At 40.7% G+C, this 21926-nt stretch overlaps 1 protein-coding gene across 2 annotated transcripts in view; it reads right to left on the reverse strand.

Annotated features, from left to right (window-relative positions):
• Positions 1-21926, reverse strand: part of LOC128444185 (NT-3 growth factor receptor) — a 159603-nt gene that overhangs the window by 90223 nt on the left and 47454 nt on the right. For both annotated transcript variants that reach the window (XM_053426507.1, XM_053426506.1), the window contains 4 exons: positions 20694-20765; positions 12044-12115; positions 9383-9537; positions 2981-3120 (listed from right to left, as the gene is read on the reverse strand). In XM_053426507.1, coding sequence (XP_053282482.1) covers positions 2981-3120; positions 9383-9537; positions 12044-12115; positions 20694-20765 — 439 coding nt within the window. The remainder of the gene's footprint in view (positions 1-2980; positions 3121-9382; positions 9538-12043; positions 12116-20693; positions 20766-21926) is intronic.

Genomic DNA, 21926 nt, shown 5'->3' on the forward strand with positions numbered 1-21926 from the left:
CTTTTATGCACGCTTTGGGAGCATCTTCCCGGCTGTTGAGATACAAGAGGCCCAGGAGGACCGCTGCCCCCTTGTAATATCAAGGGCAGATATGTGAAGATCACTTAAACGGATTAACACATGCAAGTAGGGCTGGGCAATTTTTCGATCTCGATTCGGGATCGTGATAAAATTTTGATCGATTTCGATTATCTCCTTGTGACATGTATTCGATCTCACGTGGCAAAAGTAAGCGCAACAACAGTGTCCGAGTCTGCCGGCTGCCGACTGCAGGTAGGACACGACACGCCCACTTCCCATCGTGAGAGTAGCTGCAGTTGCGAGAGAGAGAAAAAGAGAGAACGAAGTTGGAAAAAGGAGAAAAAAGGAGTGAAACTGAAGTCTGGGACAGCGAAAATAATGCCGAATGTTAAAGCGACATCACTACATCACCCGAAACCGAAGACATTGTCGGAAAAAAGGGTAACGCGACGTCAGGTGTGTGGACGTGGTTTGGATACGGCAAAAATGACGAGGAGCAGACGAAGCCGGTCTGCAAAATATGCCGGCGGTCGGTATCAGCCAGGACAGGAAACACCACAAACCTTTTCAATCACCTGAGACGGCACCATTCCAGTGATTACACAGAGAGTTTGACTCTGCGGGATCAAGTTTGCAAAGCGGAGCGATTCTGTTCTGTTAGCAAAACAACAGTCCATCCAGTCGTGTTTTGCAGCCATCGCCCCATATTAAAAACAATCGAAGCGGGGCAAAAATATAACGAGCGCTATTACTTATTGCTTAGCTAAAGATATGATGCCCCTGAGCACAGTGGAGAGGGACGGCTTCAGGAAACTGATCAAAGTGTTAGACCCCAGGTACGAGCTCACAGTTTGGCACTTGAATGTGTCAGAGGGTCTGACCCACATGTTTACTTGTTTTTTTTAAGTTGTTTACAAAATCAAAAAATGTAAAATATAGTGAAAAGGGACCAGTCACTAAGCATAAAAGACTCTGTATGAGCTAAGAGCGCTGCTCTGAATTTTCTTTTGCTAGTTATGGGCCCTGATGCTCTCTTGATCAATGGAAGCATGAAGACCTTCACAAAAACATTTTGTGCTCATTATTGGAAGGCATATTCTTTTTTTTTTATGTTAATAAACTTTATTGTAAAGTTTCAGTGAATCTCTTGTTTCTTCAAGCTTCAGGATGCCCCTCACACTGGCAGCATCTGCAAAAACTACATATCGTGATAAGAATCGAGATCGATCAATATGGAAAAACATATCGTGATAACATTTTTTTCCATATCGCCCAGCCCTACATGCAAGGCACCTCGGCCTGATGGCATCCCTGGTATAGCTCCCAACGTGGCTGCAGATCCGCTGGCTGATGTGTTCACAGACATTTTCAACCTGTCACTGCTCCAGTCTATAGTACCCACATGCTTCAAAGAGACCATCCTTGTCCCTGTTTCGAAGAAAACCATAACCCTGTGTTTTGAGCGCCTAGTCAAACCCTTCATCACCTCCTCCCTCCCTGACTCACTGGACCCACTTCTGTTTGCCTACAGGCCAAATAGGTTGACTGCAGATGCCATCTCCCTCACCCTACACACTGCCCTCTCCCACCTGGACCAGAGGGCAACATATGTGAGAATGCTTTTCATTGACTACAGTTAAGCATTCAATATGATTGTGCGCCTGAAGTTCGTCACCAAGCTCAGAGATCTTGGTCTCGACATCGCCCTCTGTGATTGGATCCTGAACTTCCTGACTGGCAGATCCCAGGCTGTGCGGATAGGCAGAGCCACATCCTCCCCCCCTGACCCTCAACACCGGTGCCCCCCAGGGCTGCATGCTCACTCCTCTCCTGTACTCCCTGTTCACGCACGATTGCTTGGCCACCAACAGCTCTAATACCATCATCAAATTTGCTGATGACACAACCGTCATAGGCCTGATCGACGCCGACAATAAGAAGGCCAAAAGAGAGGTCAGAGCCCTGACATCTTGGTTCCAGGACAACAACCTCCATCTCAACATCAGCAAAACAAAGGAACTGATCGTGGACTACAGGAAGAGACAAGGAGTAGAACACGCCCCCCTCTCCATCAATGGTATTACGGTGGAGAGAGTCAGCAGCTTCAGGTTCCTCAGTGTTTGAATCAGTAATGACCTGACCTGGACCCACCACACAGAGTCCATCAGGAGGATGGCAAGACAGAGGCTCGTCTTTCTCCACAGGCTGCAGAGGCTCAACATGGATTCCAGGATTCTCTACTTTTACAAGTGCACCGTTGAGAGTATCTGATTGGCTGCATCACTGCCTGGTATGGCCGATGCACTACCCTGAATTGTAAACTCCTTCAATCTGCCATAATTCCTCAAAACTCTGCACCCTACCATTTCAGCCTTACCATATTTGTCTATATTTTTTGTATATCTTATAAAAAAGTTTGGATAATCTATTCTATATATAATTTGTATTTTTTGCTTGTGTAATATTTTGAACATTGCATGAAGAGAGCCTGTGACCCAAGCACTTCATTGCCAGCAACTGCTAGATGTATTTGGTCTTCACATGACAATAATATACCGTTTAAGGTAGAGACTAGCACTGAAAAGAACAGAGTTCAATAAGTGGAATTCATTCAAATCTATGTATTCATGCTGTGCTAATATCAATAGCCGATTCTAAATCACACAATATATGTACTATATGTTAAGACAAAACTGACGCTTTGCTCTCCATGATTTTTTCTAACTAACTACAGCTAATTGATCAATCAAGACCAACACTTCCAATGGTCTATTTCCGCTGCAACTCATGTCAATGATGATGTAAAGAGATTCACATCGATTATTTTTGAGGCAACTGCCAGCATAACTTGCAAAATGCAACACTCCCTAATCTAGCTGTTATTTATTGTGTGAGTGTTTGTGTGTGTGTGTGTGTGTGTGCGCGCGCGAACATGCACAAGCGTGTGTGTGCTTCCTACCTGTGCATTTATGGAGTGTAAGCCATTCACAGGCCAGTCCACCTCAGGTAATGGGGATCCAGAGCCATTGCAGATTGCAGTTACACGATCACCCTCGATAACTGTGAGGTTGCTGTGGCTGACACTGATATCTGGCAAATCTGAGAGAGAAGGCACATGACAGAAAATGTAACTCCATCATGAGATAGAACATAAGCATCAGTGTGGTCCAACATGTTGGTTAGCAAGGCTCACAATCTTTGTTCCAGTACATATGAAATGTATGTGTCTTGGGTGGATCTGAGGTCAGGGCTCGTACAGATCAATAAAATAATTTTATTCAAACTGGCATTTAATTAATTCAAACTACCCCCTGCAGAGTGAACCAGGAAGACAAACAAGATGACAAGGAAAACAAGCAATAGGAAGAGGCAGAATATTCAGTCTTTGACACTTGATTCACTGCGGAAACTGATAATCAACTATGGAATGCCATTTGAGTCTAAATTAAATAAATAAATAGGTATATAAATAAACAGAAATAAATATTGATATTAGATAAACCCTGAAATAAAAAAATATATGGCAATAAATATATAAATATAGCACAATATAAATATATAACTGAATCCATTTACTTAAATTAATACAATTACTAATTTCAAAACGATATTTTCCAAGAGATGACATTTATTTATTTTACGAAACTTCATTTCATAATGCCACATTAAATTATTTCATGGGACTTTTATTTCATTATGCCGCATTTATTTATTTCATGGGACTATTTATGTCCATGCTCATATGCAAATGCAGGGGCGTGCGCACACACAAACAGGCCCTGCCCCCACTCACTCGCAAAGTCTGAGACATGCAGTGAGATCAGAGCTCGTTACCGAAGCCGGTAAGCGACTTTGTTGAGTCACGGCTGCTATGTGATCAGAGCAGAAGCTGCAGTTGGTTTGTACCGAGCTGGAGTTTCTGTGTCCTCCTCCACACTGTTCTAACTTTAACTAATAAACTCATCACTACTTATCAGCTACTGATCAGCACATGAAGTAATGTAGTGTTTGTTTGAATCGCTGCTTTTTCAATGTTCTTAAATTCTGAATCAAAAATTCAAGTTTGAAACATTCAAAGTGTACATATTCAAGTTGCTCAAATTCAAATGCCAAAATTCAAAAAGCTACAATTCAGATTAAACATTAGGGATACCAAGGAAAAGCAATCGATTGTTTCACAAAAAGGAGGAGCTGGGTCTGATCTCTGACCTCTCAACTCGAGGAGTGGGCCCCCTTACGCCGGGTTCACACCGGACGCGGAAGCGACGAGGAAGCGCTGCAACACGCTAATCCCTATGATAATAATATGACATACTTTTGCTGTTATCAGCCTACAGTAAAAACAGCTTATTCGCAGTTTGCTCCGTTCAATGGCGTATTGCATTCACTTGAAAAAAAAAAATCAGTTTTTCTAATTTTGTTTCCTGTTTTTACAAGATAAAAATCCTGTTTTTGGAACGTTTTTTTCCAGGTTTTCCGAGATAACCTGTTTTTCAAACAATTTCTTTTTTCATGCTTCTATTTTGAAAGTGACGTATAGTGTCCATAGACGTAGCGTCGCTTAAAACGGTCAGACTCTTCTGTCTGACCGTTTTTACAACAGACTAATGTAGCCGAGCGGTTAGTTCTATTATACTGTCAGGAGGCCTCAGCCGAGAAAGGACACGAGAGATGGTTATTGAATGGGGACATCACACCCATTTACTTCACACTTCAAAACGGAACTCTCTTCCATCAGAACCCCTTTCAAAACAAGAGTCCCACCCACCAACCTGCTTACAACAGGAACTACACATCAATCTTTCATAATAAAGCCACTAACGGGACAAAAATTAAAACTATCCTCTACCTATCTTTAGCATGTCCCCCAAAAGATGTTTGAGACTTTCAACTGATGTTTTAAGGTTTATTTGAAACTTCCCGAAACAACAAAGTAAGAGCTTGTGTCTCTTCGGAGGGTCGCTAATACATAAAACTTGTCCTTTGTGAAGTCGCAGATTCATAACAGTAAGTCTGCATCTATAAAGGAACTTTAATTTTAAGCTAAAAGCAGGAAAAACAGAGCTTTTTACATGCTTTTATTTTTAAAGAGGAAAAACAGAAACATTTGTTTGCGTTATTTGATCATTGGATGACGTCCAGTTGTTTCACGTCTCGGACATATTTTGTCCAATCAAATCCAAAGTACACATGTAAGACAAGAGTCGCGACCTGAAGACATCTATACAGAAATCGTGACTTAAAATCACAGCGCCCCCTGGTGGCAACCGGAAATGTCTTGTTTTTGGAACATCTTACACTTTGAAGTATTCCTCCAAATCCACTTTGACAAACCATGTCAAACTGTATCAAATGGGTCTCAAGACATTGATAATGTAGGCATAAGATAACTGTGACTTTTCATCATACGCATTATTAATGGCTTGGCTCAAAGTTCATCAGCTCGCCATGACACACAAAATCGCTGTAACTTCCATGATCCTGGGTCCATCGCCCTCAAACTACATGTGTGTATCAACAGCCCCCCTGTAAGATATTCAGATGGTTGTAAGGAATAGGCGTGGCAAAGTAACTGACTAGCGCCCCCTAAAGGGGAGCCCCGGCACTACAATTGGTCTACATCTACAAATTGATAGGAACATGTGTCTTTTCATGACAAAGAAATAAGTCTCTTGGACAGATATGCTAAACCACACAGGAAGCCCACCAGTTTGGATTTGGTGGCCATTTTGGCCATATTCAACACTTTTACTTTGATGTACTTGTTGTAGAGCTTTCATCAGATCAATCTAAAATTTTGTTGGGGACTGCTCCCCCAGCCGCGGCAAGTGCCCAGCGGTTTAACCACAAATACCAAAATAGTAACGCACAGTGACTTGGACAAGTAACTTTAATCTGATTACTGGTTTGGAAATAGTAACGCGTTAGATTACTCGTTACTGAAAAAGTGGTCAGATTAGAGTAACGTGTTTCTAAGCTACTAAGTAACGCTTTACCGGCATCACTGCTGGCTACAGGAAGTGAAGCGTTTATCCTTGCCGCAGTGTGCAAACGCATGCAACGCGGAGACGAGCGCTTGGTCATCGAACGCCTTTTCTTCACCGACCGCAACAGACTTGAAATCGCCTGTGCTATGGCCCGTTAGTGCTACAATGAGCCCTAGTTATTATTATTTTTCCGACAAAAGAAGGGGCTTTTTGAGGGCTTTAACATGCTGAACTTCTTACCAAACTTTGGAGAAAATGTAGAGTGGTGAAAATGTACGTATTCTGGAGTAATTTGAAATGGGTGTGGCAAAATGGCTCAACAGCGCCCCCTGGAATTAGCCCCTAGGTTTCCCTATGACCGATCTTCACCAAAACTGGGCATCGTGACCAGTCATAAAAAAAGTTCAAGGAGCATTAGGAAAAATGCAACAGGAAGCCCGCCATTTTGGATTTAGTGGCCATTTTGGCCATAATCCACATTTTTACTTTGAAGTACTTGTTCCAGGGCTTTCATCAGATCAAGTTCAAATTGAGATGAGTGTCATCACAACAAGATGGAGATAAAAACTGTTTCAAAAAATCCGTGTGACCTTGGCGTGGCGTCAAAGTTTGATTAAACGCCATAAAAACACGGGGTTCTGTATCCCGGACATACATTGTCCAATCGAGTCCAAACTAGACAAGTAAGAAAAGCGTCCCAGCCTGATGCCATCTACACAGAAATTATGACTTGAAATCACAGCGCCCCCTGGTGGCTACAGGAAGTGAAATGTTTTATACTTTGATGAACTGCTCCTGGCGGCTTTACAATATACAGCTCAAAAGAGCTCAGTCAAGTCATTGGATCATGATCAATTGTGACGTTTCCTCAAACCGTGTAAACATTGATGATTTTCCTTCGCCAAAAGATACGATGTTGTCATAACTCCACTGTGCATTGTCCTATCACAACCAAACGTCTGTCACATGATTAGAGTCCAAGCTTGACCAGCTCTATGTGTCAATATTTCCTCAGTGTCATAGCGCCACCTACTGATTCGCCATGAAACAGGAAGTACTTGGTTAATCCAGTCTGCATTATCTAACCGGCTCTGAACTACTGACCTATGATCAAAATCCTGACCTGAACAGCTCCATATATATATATTAGTTCAGGGTGATGGCGCCACCTAGCCTGGATGCCAGACGAACTTAGCCCCGCCCACAACATTTGAGGTCGGGAAGTTTAGTCTGGCATTGCTCCGTTGGGGATAAAACTATGCCCGAATAGAAGCTGTTCGGACCACTCAAATTGTCAGAGCAGGCTTTATACGATGATGGTCAACAGTAACGTAATCAACCACGTCACCAAAGAGCGCTTCGGTTGAATTCGTTTTCAACAAACATGCCTTACGCTGGAGAGCTGAGATGTGTAGATGCTGCTATTGAGTCTGTTTTAGAAGACATCGACAGCGCAATCATTTTGAAAGAGGAACAGAGAAACATGATCAAGGCATTTGTAGATCGCAATGATGTTTTTGCCATCCTTCCTACGGGATTCGGAAAAAATTAAATTTATCAGCTGGCCCCGATGGTCGCGAAGAAGATGGGACACAATGAAACCCCACTGGTCATTGTGGTTTCTCTGTGCACTCATGGAGGACCAAGTGAAAGAGGCGACCGAAATGGGCATCACGGCGATGCAACTCGGCATGCACGACGAGGTGGACATTATCAGCGGCCGTTGCATTACATTACATGTCATTTAGCTGACGCTTTTGTCCAAAGCGACTTACATTTTTAGTACACTCAACATTTCTGAGGGGCCATTTCAGGGGGTTCAGTATCTTGCCAAGGACACTTAGGCATGCAGATGGGAAAGAGTGGGATTCGAACCAGCAACCTTCTTGTTGCAGAACACCCCCTCTATCCCCTAGGCCACGCTCTCCCCAGTTGCCAGCTCCTTTTCGGAGCCCTGAGGCATTTTTTTTCCTGGTTCGGTTGAAACACATACCATAATCACAGCCCAATGGAGCAGTATCAGACTCATATTCTGACTAGAATTATGAGTATGACAATGTCAGGCTAGGCGCCACCTACTGATCAGTGTGAAAATTACGTGGTAACATTGTCCAATTTAACCAAATTGCTCACGCTACATCAGAGCTCCTACTTGAACAGATCTATATGTCTGCGTAATAATAGTGATGGCGCCACCTACTGTCAACAGGAAGTAGACTTTGTTTTACAACTATCATTCGATTTACATTACATTTTCAAAGTTCATTGTGCAATTGATAGCGTGGACCGTAATGAGCAGTTAGCAGGCAAGGATCGACGTCGCGTGATGGACGCAGGAAGTGAAGCGTTTATCCTTTCCGCAGTGTGCAAAACGCATGCAACGCAGAGATGTGAGCTTGGTCATCGATCGCTCTCTCCACCGTCCGCAACAGGCTTCAACGTGCGGGTGCTCGGGCCCACCAGTGCTACAAACGTAGCCCTAGTTATAAATACATTCTATGGGTGAATCTCTTTCTCGTCTTACCAATCTCAGGTATCACCTGACCACTGGAACTGAATTTGGGAACATTGAAAAATATAAGTGAAACAATTTTAGGACTGAAATTCAGTGGCAAAAATACCATTACAAAATTTAAGTGAAAAAAATTCAGTACTAGGAGTTAAAAGACTGATTTATCTCCATATCATGCAGTTAAGACTCATTTTGTTTAAAATCCTAGTCAGTGTCTTCTATATCTGGCAGAGATTTCCCCTGATTTTGGCCTGTGTTTTAAGTTATGTAAATGCCCCCCGATGATCTAAATATTGTTTTCCAGTAGTAGAACTGCGGTACGGACCAGACCCAGAAGGCGCTCTATAGGGACCCAGATGCTTGTATCAGATTTTGACGGACCGTGTCTATTTATCCTGTGCACTTTTTTTTGCATTTACGGTAGTGAATCCTGGCAGCACACGGTAGAGCTTACTTCAGAGAAAGTTTGAACAAAAGAGGAAAGTTTAAGCTGTGTAGTTGTTATGTTAGTTGAGATTGTGTACATGTGAAATGTGATTATATATTAAGAAAAAATAACTATATCGTTTTGTTTATTTTTTCTAAAATTAAGCATTTTTTTTAAGACGCCTTTTTCAAAAGCCCATTATTTTTAGATTTTAGTTGAAATGAGAATTTTTTTATTATTAGAGTACACTTTAGCTCAGTCTAAAGATGTATTATAAACATTGTTGACATACTATTGAATAATAATTTCTTTATTTTATTTGTCAGTTTTTTACTTCATATAGACATTGATAAAACTACTAGACTACTTCAACAAATATATTAATTGAGTAATACAAAAAAATTATCGTTAGGTGCAGCCCTACTTGAAACTTACCACAACTGCTAATGTTCATATCACGCAACATTATCTCCCTGTCGCCATCAGCACAATATAAATGTTGGCTGCTTAGACCTGCCTCCCCTCTCTGTTGCCATAGTTGCAGCCAGCGGATCTCACAGCCGCAGGTGAAGACCACCTCCTGTAGATGACTGGAGAGAAAAGAAGAACATTGACAGTATTAACAAAAACTCATGAGCCACATGCCAAACCAATAAAACCTTTTACACAAGAGAAAGGCATGTTTGTCATGTCGAATCCCTTTAAGTACAACATATCATTGCTATAAAAATTCATTCATGAAATTCTTGTTAGATTAAATAATGGCAATGAGTTTAACAGGTCCAGGTCATGGTCTGTACAACCGTTAAAACGAGTGAAATCAAGCAGAAGAATCCAGATATACTGTCTGCCGGACATGCGATGCTACCAAGCGGATCACAACTGTTGAGGTGTGCATCGCCTCAATGCATTTTAACATTTTTTACTACCTTTACTATAGCTTGGATGTAGTTTCTGTAGCTTGCTATCAGGTCAAAGTCAACTTTATTGTCAATTCTGCAATATGTACAGGACGTAGACAGGATTGAAATGCCATTGCTCTCTGATCCCCGGTGTAAACATATATGTAGACAGGAGTCTACAGTGGTAGCTTGGTGCAGGTTCCTGGTGGGGGGGGGGGGGGGCTGCAGTCTTTGCTTCCAGAGATGGAGGAGTTAGAGATCAGTTGGTGGTGGTTGACGGGGGGTAACCAGCACGGAGGCTCCAGAATCATTTTGCAGATGGAAGAAGACTGAAAGTAGGTTGGGTTGCTCACAATGCTTGTGGCTTTTCGGACTGGGAAGTTGATGTGGATGTCCTGGAGGGAGGGGAGTGAGGCACTGTTGATCCTCTCAGCTGCATTCACGGTGCACTGAGGGCTCCTGCGGTTGGTGGCTCTCAATTCTTGCTCTCTTCAGTTTACGGAGGAAATAGAGACACTGCTGACCTTTATTGGCCAGTGATGAGTTGTTGTTGTTCTTCCAGGACTGCACTTTCTTGGACAAATTACATTACAGATGCCAAGTGTGAAGTCAATTAGATCAATGGTTCGCGACATATGCATTCCGCATAAATATAGAAGGATGTATATGGAATTAGTCTGTATCAAAGGAGAAAATTAAGCCTCACTTTGTAATCTGGGACACTTTTATTGGGCCCAAAAAAATAACTACATCACCTGGATCAATATTACCAATTTTTTTAGAGCGTTGAAAATGACTACGAAAAGGACTACGTTAATTGGCCGTCGATCATCCAATTGTTATCTCTACATGTTTGGTGAAACCAATGGCTGCAGACCACAGGACAGACACTGTTATTTTGGATCATCTCATTCCAAGAGCACAAACTGATTATGTGCTGGTCAGCTAACCAGACAATCAGTTCAAACAGGCAGGGACAGATTGTATTTACCATTAACTCCTGTCTGACAACTGTAGACCATATGCTATATCTTTTTATCTTTTTAGTTTTACTTCAGGAAGTCTTTAAATATGTAGAATGTGAGTGACTGTCGCAGATTACCCAAAGCATGGTGTCCCACATTATCAGTCTTATTTGATGAGGTGGAACAACTAAAAGTACTGCAAGTCCTCTTGACAGAATTTTGTTAGAACAAGGAAATACATGTCCCACATTATCTAATTTCCCTCAAACCCCACATTCACCCTGTGGTAGTGGGGTGTGGTCAGCATCGGCTGCAGGAGGGAGAGAGTGGAGATGGGGTTCTGGGATCGGTGCCAGGGAGAGAGACTGATTGTAAACAGGTGTTCCAGTTCAACTAATGACTCTCTCCTTTTTATCAGCAGTAGCGCTCTGGGGCGCGGGGTTCGCCGGGAAGCCGGAGACAGCACATGAAGAGCGTGTCTGGCGATATATATTTGTATCTGTGTGATAATAGTGCAAATAAAGAGAGACATTGAAGACACCTACCTGATTCCCCTTATGTTCAAGACGAGGAACTCACCGTAACGCAGGGATTTGTTACACACCCTAATTCATGTTTTAACTTTTTCTAAGATAATAGATCACTCATACACTTCCTTCTTCCATTTGTACTTCATATGTTCCAACATTTAATTCGGAACATATTTTTCTGTGTTGCATCATTAATCAACTATAATCTTCCATCTGTACTACAATGTATTGGAGCAAAGAGAGAATTACATTGCTCTTGGTAAATTGCCTTTTGCAAAAGCAACCACTTATTCACTTTCCTCCTTCTAGTATTTGGAAAAAATCTGATATTACATTTGCAGGACATGAACCTATTTTTTTTTTTTTTTCCTAATGCACATCGCATTGAAAGGATCCAATGTGTAATTTTGGATTTGACTCGAAAAAAGAGTACTGTATATGTTGGCTAATGTATGTAATAATGTATTCAAGTCAATAGGTTTCTGTGAACAAGGCCTGGCAGTAAAATCAGTTAATATAGCAAACAGATAGATTAGGGTTAGGGTTAGATAGATCTTCTTGGTTGTTTGTGTGTGTGTCATGTTTCCTACAACTAGTTAGCCTTGATTTTTCCCTTTTATAAAAAACTTTAAGATAGGTTGTGATGGGAAATCAACTTGAAAAATAGACAGTGGCTTCAAAACTCATAAAAACTCTTACAGTTCAAGGAGCTGCACAGGTTCAAAGATCTGCCAGGATAATGTGGACAACATGGGATTCTTGGACAGGTTACTGAGGGAGAGAGTGAGAAAGAGACAGAAAATAAGGTGGATGTCAGAAACTTCAGCTCAGCGATGATATACTTACCATTTATTGTTGTGTCTATTATTATGTCAGAAGTATTCAGCAGAGATAACAGTCCTGGTGTCTAATTGTTCAATTATAGCTCCTGTAACTCATTCATTCATTAATTGTAACTCATTCAGTATTTCTAATAAACTGAAACATATTCTTGGTGTTTATCTGTGAGACAATTCATAGATACAAAAAAGCTACTCAGAACCAAAATACAAATAAAAGAAAACCAATGCTAGCAATACTATAAATATATAGTATAAACAATAATAACATAACAGAAAGCATAAATAACACAAATATTATACCTATTTTACATACAGTAGGGCTGCCAGGACAGTCTGTGTTACTGATAATATGTGGTGTTCGTTCAGGCTCATACTGATTAAAGAACATCTGTTTTCACAAAAACCTATTTGGTTAAATTTTGTGTTTCAACAGTGGTGTCTGCTTTCACTAATTGAAAAATCTCTGATTTGTGCAACGCTAGTAATCAATATTCTGATACTGCTGCTATTAGGTGAAGTGAAAGTGTGTGCTCCGTGCAGCTGCTGTAGAAGTGAGAAGTGGAATGTCAATATCTTGGTAATTAATTGGAAACACTGCACACATATTCCAAAGTGCAGCAGAAGAGTGGAGCTGCCCACAGCAAAATCTGAAACTTGTGTCTACAATGGGGTGATCTGTAACAGTTTATTAATGTCAAGTTCTGTCATTTTAGTTAGAGTTCAGTGTCTTTGTGTTTTTTCTGTTTCCTGTTTTATTTTGTAGTCTGTGTTCCTTTTGGGTTGTTTCTGTCTTCACTTCCTGTCTTGGTGATTGTCTTTCTAACTCCTCATGTGTTGCACCTGTGGCCAATTACCCCTGCCTTCCCTGTGTATTTAAGCCTCTGTCCTTCCCCTTGTCCTCTGTCGGATTGTCTGTTTTGCTTCCTGGTTTTTGTGGTTCTTGTTCTTGTTCCTCGTGCCGTCTGGATAAGGATATTGCATGATGCTCTCCTTATCTGCGTTCCTGCCCTGATATCCTGTGGTGTAAGCTTCCTTGCGTTTTGTTAAGTTAAAGTCTCTTTTTGTATTAAATACACTTTTTGTTATATACCTCTGCTCCTGGGTCCATCTCCATTCCACAAATCGTGACAGTAAAATAAAACAGGAAACAGAAAAGATAAAGAGACTGAACTCAAACTAAAATGACAGAACCTGACAATTAACAGGTGGAAAGAAGATGCAAAATGTTGCACTTTCTGAGAGAAGATTAGCCAGAGTGTCAATAGTTTATGGGAATGTACATTGATGAAAAAGGTGCAGCTAATCTCAATATTTGAAAGAGCATCTGCTCTGAAGATAAATATAATGATCTTTGGAGGAGTCTGGTGCTCAATAGCCAATTTTAACAACACTTGCTTTCTGGCGTGTTAGCTAATGGCTCAAAAGATGAAACCTCATTCAGAAAAAATTTGTGAAGAACCCTTATTGCTGCTGTGAAGCTGTTGGAAGCATATAATGTCAGTTAATCATGAAGAACCTTCACATATCAGTTTCCTGCAGTGTTGTGCATGAACATTTTTATGAGAACGATGAACTGAACACAACTTAAAGACAAATAATGAATTTGAACGGTGAACACGTTCATATTGTAGCGTCCTCCCTTATAGATGACAGAGAACTTCTCTCTTTATGTGTAACTTTATTAAAGTCCAACGAACACGACACACTTCTTGTTCGTAACTCCGACACTCCTAACATCCACCACCGTATTCTTCACTTCCTTTCCTCATTCACCCTTAACTCACCAACTCATCAGCCAATGAGAGCCTGCCATCCCACACAACAGCCATTGGTCTAGAACTGTCACGTGCCCCACCCCGACCTGTTCACTGATCCTCAGGACATCTCAATACTTGTTTAACATGGTGTACTTAGCTGAACATAATTCATAACAAACACATAGCAATCAAACAGAACATAAACCTAACTGCCAGTCCATTACAATATTATCTGATGTCTAGCTAAAACGTAAAGGAATGTTTTCCTTCTCCTGAGGAGGGACGCTGTCTAAATCGAATGCTTGGACCATGTCGTTGCACAAACCAACTAACTCGACTTCGCACTACATTACCCATGATTCATCGCACACACGTAGACCAAACGTTTACTTTTTTGATTTTCCTGGTTCGCACTCAAATCTCTTGCTGTCAAAGCACAAAATTATAAATGGCAAGATTTGGGACCATGGATAAGAAACGTGTCAATACTGACATTTAGGAAGAGACGTCAGATCCTGTAGTTCAGTATAATCCATTTTTTAAAGTGTATAGAAAACGATTTACATCTGTTGTTAACACATTCATGACTGTTCAACTGGTACCAGACACACATAAAAACGCCCAATATGCACATGCATATTTACATTATACAAACAACATTTCAAGGGCTCAAGGCAATCATGATGTGGATTTAATTCAAAACATGGAACCTGTGGTTATCACATCAAAATCTGACAATATTCATAGAAACAGAAAGCCATCTCCGGTATAACACCAGTGTTCAACTCTACTGAGGGCAGGTATAATTGTTCCTTGCAAGGATTCACTAGTGCACACTCCGGTCAAGAATATTTTTGATAAATCTCAACCTGATGATTAGCGTTTCATCCAAGGTTTGCAAGTTGTCAATGCCACAGTACAACAATGCGCTCCATCTGTTCAAATCCTTAAATAATCATTTGGCAAATTCTGCAGGATTGTAAATGGTTCTGTCATTCAAATTGATAAAGACAGACAATATTGGTTTGAGTTTAACAGAGACAGTTATTCACATGCCTATGTCAGGGCTATTGTGAATCACCGACCATTTACAACCAGGCACTATAAGAAAGCTTAAGCTCATTTGAGACAACACCAGGTGTATTGATTTGTTCTCCAACTAAAGAACAATGTGAAAAGGATTCTGTGGCTCTCCTAAGACAATCTTGCTGCAGAAGGTCATAAGGCAAGCCTGGGCAAATCCCTCTCCCCTAAGAGAGTAACAGCAATTTAAAATATTCCAAACCTGTTACAAAGAAACAAGTAATGTCATTCCTGGGAATGTGCTTATTATGGATAATTTATTCCTAACTATGCCGTCCTCGAGGCGTCCCTCAGGGCAAATCCCATACGGGCAAAGCCTACAAGCATATAGTAAAGTCTCATGGACTGATGACGCAGAGAAAGCTTGATGTTGCTACAGGCCTCCTTCCTTGTCTTAGAGCTGTAGCAGCTTCAGAGAAGGCTGAGAAGGCATCCGAGGATTTGGTAGGATATTCCCCACTCACCCTGCTGGCATCAAATGTTGTGTATGATTTTGTTGGGAAAAAGGAGTCTCATTTGTCTGCTGCACGCTGGTTTCTTTATCATGCTATTCAGTTGGAAATGCTTAAAATCACTGTGAAAAGATGTAATGTTCTAAACCCAGCTACTCCTCTTCCAACAGGGTTAGGGTTAGGGTGAACAACACAACTGTGTAGTAACAATAACCGAAGTTTGTTCCCCCTGACGAGACTTACAGGAAACGCCATTGCAGAATCCAGACTTTGAACTGTTTGTGGATGGATCAGTATCAAATCAAGTTGTTTTCTCTAGTACGTGATTTTTCACGATTTGGAAACGGACGCAAACCAATTGCACATCATGCTCTAGTGTCTCAGATACTTAATGCTATCCTTCTCCACCCAAACAGGTTGCAGTATGTAAATGTGATGCTCACTTCTAATAATGACCGTGTCACAAGGCAATGCCAGAGCGGATGCAGCAGCAAAAGCAGCCGCCCGCCAGCCACTAACTGACTCACACATTCTCTAACAGGTCGACTCAACCATCCCCAGGGCTCACTTACAGGAACTCCAACTTAGCAACACCAGATGAGCGTGTAATTTGGAGGATATGTGGCTGCAGATAAACTGTACTTTTCCTCCTATCAATAACTTTTCCTAATCATCTGGATATTGGGCCGGCTCCTTAGTCAGGCCTTATGACTCCTTGCTTCCTTCTACAACCTTTATGACCCCATTCAACGCCAGGGTGTGTTGGGCAAGAGCCCAGAGGCTGACCACCAGACACTGGGGCCGAGGTTAACAGATCTAATTTGAGGCCTTGTGGGACATTCTGATCCAGCTTAGGAATTTCCCCTGGCAGTTTCTAGATTTTCTTTCGAGAAGCCCCCAGGAGGTTTCAAAAGACCCCAGCAGGCCTGCTGGGGTCTCTCGTGGGCAACCACAGATGTTTCTTTTATTTCATTTTCTTTTATCTTAAGTCAACGTCTTATTTTGAAAGACTACTTTTGTTTTTGACTTGAAAGGAAAGGAAGTCCACTCGCAGGCCGAGATCACAGACTTTCTTTTCCACGATCCCCAAACAACTGTGCCACAGCTGTTCATCCCTACAGAAGACGAACGAGGGCTAATTCCGTGCAAGAGAAAATTGCCGTGACGTAGCGTCTCCATTCGCACTTTTACTGTCTGACCAAGTTTACGGAGACTTTACCGGTCAAAAGATCGGTACACAACGCCAATTTGGGTGCCAAGTGGTAAAGTCCCTGTCAATTTGTCTCTGATGATGTTTTGAGAGCTTCTCTGATTACTCCTGGCATGTTTATCTTCCTCTCTCTCTCTCTTCCCTCCTAAACCTGATTTTACACACTTCCCGACCTCCATTCACACACTTCACGTTATCTAGATAAATCTAGACTCAGAGAGCCTGAAAGCACCTCGACACCCTTTGGCGCCAAAACCACGAGATAAGAATCTCTTTGTCTGAAATTCCTTAGTGTAACTTATGTGACCGACCGCCATCTTGTCTTCGGCCTCATGGCGTCGCTGAGGTCGTAAACCTCCATTTTGAATTACTTGAACGTAACATCTTGAATTCGGCCAGACTAGGTCACCACGTGACTGGGTCATTAAGCCATTGCCACTCCCCCTTCTCTTTCTTACACACACACACACATAGAGACACAGACAGGCAAACACACCCATGACCACACACACATAGATACCCTCAGTATTACATGTGTGTTCCTAAATTGTGTTAGTGCTGCTGCTGCTGTTGTCATCTTTGAAATATTGGAGTTTGTTAAATGAAGAATCATTGAATAACATTAACTTCATTTCCCTTTTTAATAAACCCTTTTGTAATTAAAGTATCTTTATTTTGTGATTATTTTTGCATATGTATATGAATACAGCTGGATAACTATAGCCTGTGCTCCAACTTAAAACCCTTCATTGTTTATTATATAAACTTGAATATTAAATATTGAGATCATTAATTCAACTTTTATAAGTTGAGACTGTTCTTTAAAGATTGACTTGTTGGTTCCTGTAACCAGGGCGGTGCCCCGCGACGATGAGTAATAACTACAGATTGTATTATTCTTAATCGATAATTTTATTGTTTTCATTAATTATTTAACTATTCTTAATTGATAACCGTATAATTTCCAGAGGTGTAAAGTAACGAATTACATTTGTCACGTTACTGTAATTGAGTAGTTTTTTTTGTGTACTTTGTAATTTTTTGAGTAGTTTTTTAAATGGGTAATTTTACTTTTACTTAAGTCGATTTTGACTGAGTATTGTACTTCGCTACATTGGAAATTACATCCGTTACTGAGTTAAAAAAAACAACATAGTTCAAGGCGCAAGGCAATTCTCACTGCAGTGGTAGATGCGGCATAGAGTGGATGAGGTTCCCTCACATGCACTTTCAACATATGAAAACTGATCGTAAAGTTCACTGTTCCCAAAAAATATGCGCGACATGCACAACACTGCACTGGGAGCCACTGCAGAGGGGCTTAAGAGGCGTCGTCGTTAAAGAGATGCGGACGTCAAAACATTAGTTCGGCTATAATATTAGTTCCGCCTTGCATTTTCCCCTCCGGTCGCGCCTGTTATGGGCGCACCACACAGTTTGAGAATCACTGCGCTACACAGGGCCGGCCCTAACACATTTGGCGTTCTATGCAAGCTTCACTCCTGGCGCCTCCCCCCCCACCCCGTCCCCCACAATTTTCAAACAATTTTCCACGAAAACAGAATTGCAACTTTTGCCCTGTAAGACTGCATTTCTTTTTAAATAAACACAACAATGATCTCAAGACAGCGTCTTTCAGGAGAAGGATAACATTCTGTAACATTTTAGCTAGACCTCAGATAATATGAACTTGTTCACCGTTCAAATTCATTATTTGTCATTAAGTTGGGTTCGGTTCAACATTCTCATAAAAATGAAGGTGTTCATGCACAACACTGCCTGAAACTCAACACTGGCCTACCTGCCTCGACATGTTTAATGTCATTGCACTTATATTTGTAAAGATTCTCCTTTAATTAATTTAATTTATGAGCCCTTGTCCTTTTTTGCACTGTATAGGAGCGGCCCCGATCAAGTTGTTGGAAGTAACTAAGTAACTTTTACTTATAGTACATTTTAAATGAGCTACTTTTTACTTTTACTTGAGTAGATTTTTAGATGGGTACTTTTACTTGTACTTAAGTAAAATTTCATCAAAGTAAAGGTACTTTTACTTGAGTACAATATTTCAGTACTTTTTACACCTGATAATTTCTAATTAATTATTTTACTATTCTTAATTAATAGCTATAATTTTTTATTATTTTTAATAAATATTTTTTATTTTAATAATCATATTTCATGATTATTAATAATTAGCCAACGTCCAATCTACTACTATTATTGCACAACAGGTGATACAGGATTGTAATTCTACATGTCAGAATGCCTGTGTCAACAACAGCACCAGTTTTGTGATGATTCTGTTGGTTATTTTGGTGTTCTATCTCTCCCTCCCCTTTCTGTTCTTCCCCTGCAGGTCGTGTGTGTGGCAGGGGATGTGGCTGGCTTCCCCGCCATAGCTGACAAGGCACACCTGCTCTCATTCATCAAATGACCTCTCAATAAAAGCCTGGTCTTCACTCCACTACGCTTCCAGATAATTCCGTCTTGTTCGGAAGAGCACGCTCACCTGATTCTCTCGGTTCTCGTGTCCTTTGTTTTGAAAATTACGTGTCTTTCTCCTACAGTATTGATGATGATGCATTTCCAATACTTGTGGATTGATGTATTTGATTTTTTGCTGTAGTTGTGCATTCTCTTATGTTGTCATAAATTACAAAAAGGGAAATATATTGTTCTCAAATATAATACAACCCCCAAAATATAGTTACGAACAGTGTTCTCTATGTCCTGTATGTATACATGTATTGTGTTCTGTTTTATGTTGTTTTGTCTCCTCCTCCTGGTTGAGTGGTGATGCCTGCAGGCACCTGAAGGAGGAGCTCTCGGGCAGGACGCGTCTGTAAAGTGGCCAGAGGAAGAAGCATCATGGCCGCTCATCTCAGCTGGTGCCAATAATGAAATCACGACACCTGGTCCAGATCTCCAATCAACCCTTCCCCTTTAAATAGTTATTTGTTGTTTGTTCGAGAGAGAGAGGCTTTTTGGGTGGAGCTGTGGCAGAGCTCTGTTGGTTTTTTGTTTTTGATTTAGTGTGGATGTTTGCTAGTGCATTGATTTAGTTTTGCCTTTATTATTTGAGTTGTTAGCCGCCTACTTTTGTTTTGTTTTTGCTAATGTTTGTTTGTTGTGCGCACAGGGACAACGAGGACAGGTAAGATACTCTGGGGTCTACATATAACACACACGTAGGTTTACTTCTTGTTAATACCCCAGGTTAGAGTGAGCACCAGCCGCTGTACTTTTGGGTGCTAAGCACCTGTAAAGGGGGGGGTGGGTTTCTTTGTGTTCTTTTCTTTGGTGCCACTGATAGTCCTTGTTGATCCCTGTGTTGCTTTGTTTAAATAAATACTTTCTTTTTTCTTATATCGTGTCATAGTTTCTGTGTGACTGCACCCTCACTTCCCCAGACCTGTTGCATTTATGCTATGCCCCACTCTGAGCCACCAGGGGGCGTAACACTTATGTTGTCATAAATGACAGAAAGGGAGAAAAATCTATTTTTAATAGGAGAATACACTTTGTAAACCCAGACATATCAAAGAATATCTCATAATGCAAAATATCTTCTCAAATATAATACAACCCCCAAAATATAGTTACCAGAAAAAAGTTAAAACCCTAGTGTAGGGGTCGGCAACCCGCTCTGGAGCCGCATGCTGCTCTTCAGTCCCTCTGGAGTGGCTCACTGTATTTTTTTTGTGAACAATGAGGAACTGAGTTCAAATTGGAAAGATTTAACTATGAACGTGAACTAGTTCAGTTTAATCTGCATGAACTTAACTCTGAACTAGTTCATTTTAAGTGTGAGCTGGCTCCAGACAAATTGTATTTGGTGGAAGAGGGGGCAAATTGGCTATTTTGATAGTAAAGGTTGCTGACCCCTGCCCTAGTGCTAACAATTTCATGTTTTATCCCAAAACTATCAAGTGACCTTTTTTATTTTTTGGGGGGGTTTCAGACATTTTGCTTTGCCTCAGAGTAATGTTTGTTTGTACTCACATGTAACGCAAGTGGGGGTTCTTGGAGAAAACACGAGTATGGATTGTATGCAGGTTGCTCCTTGTTATAGTGCTGAGAGAAAGACAGAGAGACAATGACTTTCCGTTACATCTGAATGAGTTAGACAGATTAGAAACAATCATCAAAGACTATTCAAGCAACCATTGAGAGAGGAAAAGAATCACAGGCAGTAATAAGAATAAAAGATCATATTACGAGAAACAGATAAAACAACACAGTAAGAATGAAGACAATCATTTCTACATCTCATCCATTTTCAAAGCTGCCAACATAAATTATGATTGGGGATGAATGCTAAATAATTAAATAACTCGCAGATTAATTTCCATACAATAAGAACGCTTCTGTATTACATCTACCAACAGAGTGTTAACATCACATAAATGAGAGAAGGGACCTCATTTATAGAACTGTGCATAGGACCCAGGTCAAAAGTTAGCATCTCATTTTTATAGTAATGAATGCAGGTGTCAGGTGAGGTGCCTCAAGAACGCAAATTGCCAGTGTGCTCTGTGCACCTACTCCCCCTAACAAGCATGGTAATTTGTTCAATGTCACTGATAAGCTTGCATACAATAAAAGCCCTGAAAATGAATTAAAACCACAACACATTGTTAGAAATCTAACACTGTGTTCTCTGGCTCTACAAAGAGATTTTATGTTGAAATTGCCCCTTCTCAAAGAGAAAGTGTTGCACATAGATGCACTGTATGAATGTTTGGGTGAATAAATGAATGGCAGAAACTGTACTGTAAAGCGCTCTGAGTAGTCAAGACTAGCGAAGAACTGTATAAATACAGACCATTTAGCATAAATATATCTTTGGTTCTCGACTTAAACACCTTTCTCAAACAATCAAGTTGTTTTTAATAATTTTTCAATCACTACTTTCCATGGGATGTGGTATATACATACTATTTCAAGATTTTTTTTTGTGACTACATTGCCAATAAAGGCATGGTGTTTGAAGGATTTGGTGAATTTGCAATGCAAGTGGATGGTGCTGCTAATGATTAGCACAAATCTTTATACAATCTACAGAATCTTTTTTTTTAGACAAAATAAACATTCTTTAAAGCCCAATCTGATGGGTTAACTATCACACCAACCTTTTCTGAAGCACTGAAGAAAAACTTCCACGATATACTTCCACTACAAAGCGATAAATGCAGTGATAGATAATTTTACTTTATCAGTTGGCCAATATTTTGG

Source organism: Pleuronectes platessa, chromosome 7 (assembly GCF_947347685.1).
Source record: "Pleuronectes platessa chromosome 7, fPlePla1.1, whole genome shotgun sequence".
Lineage (NCBI taxonomy): Eukaryota > Metazoa > Chordata > Actinopteri > Pleuronectiformes > Pleuronectidae > Pleuronectes > Pleuronectes platessa.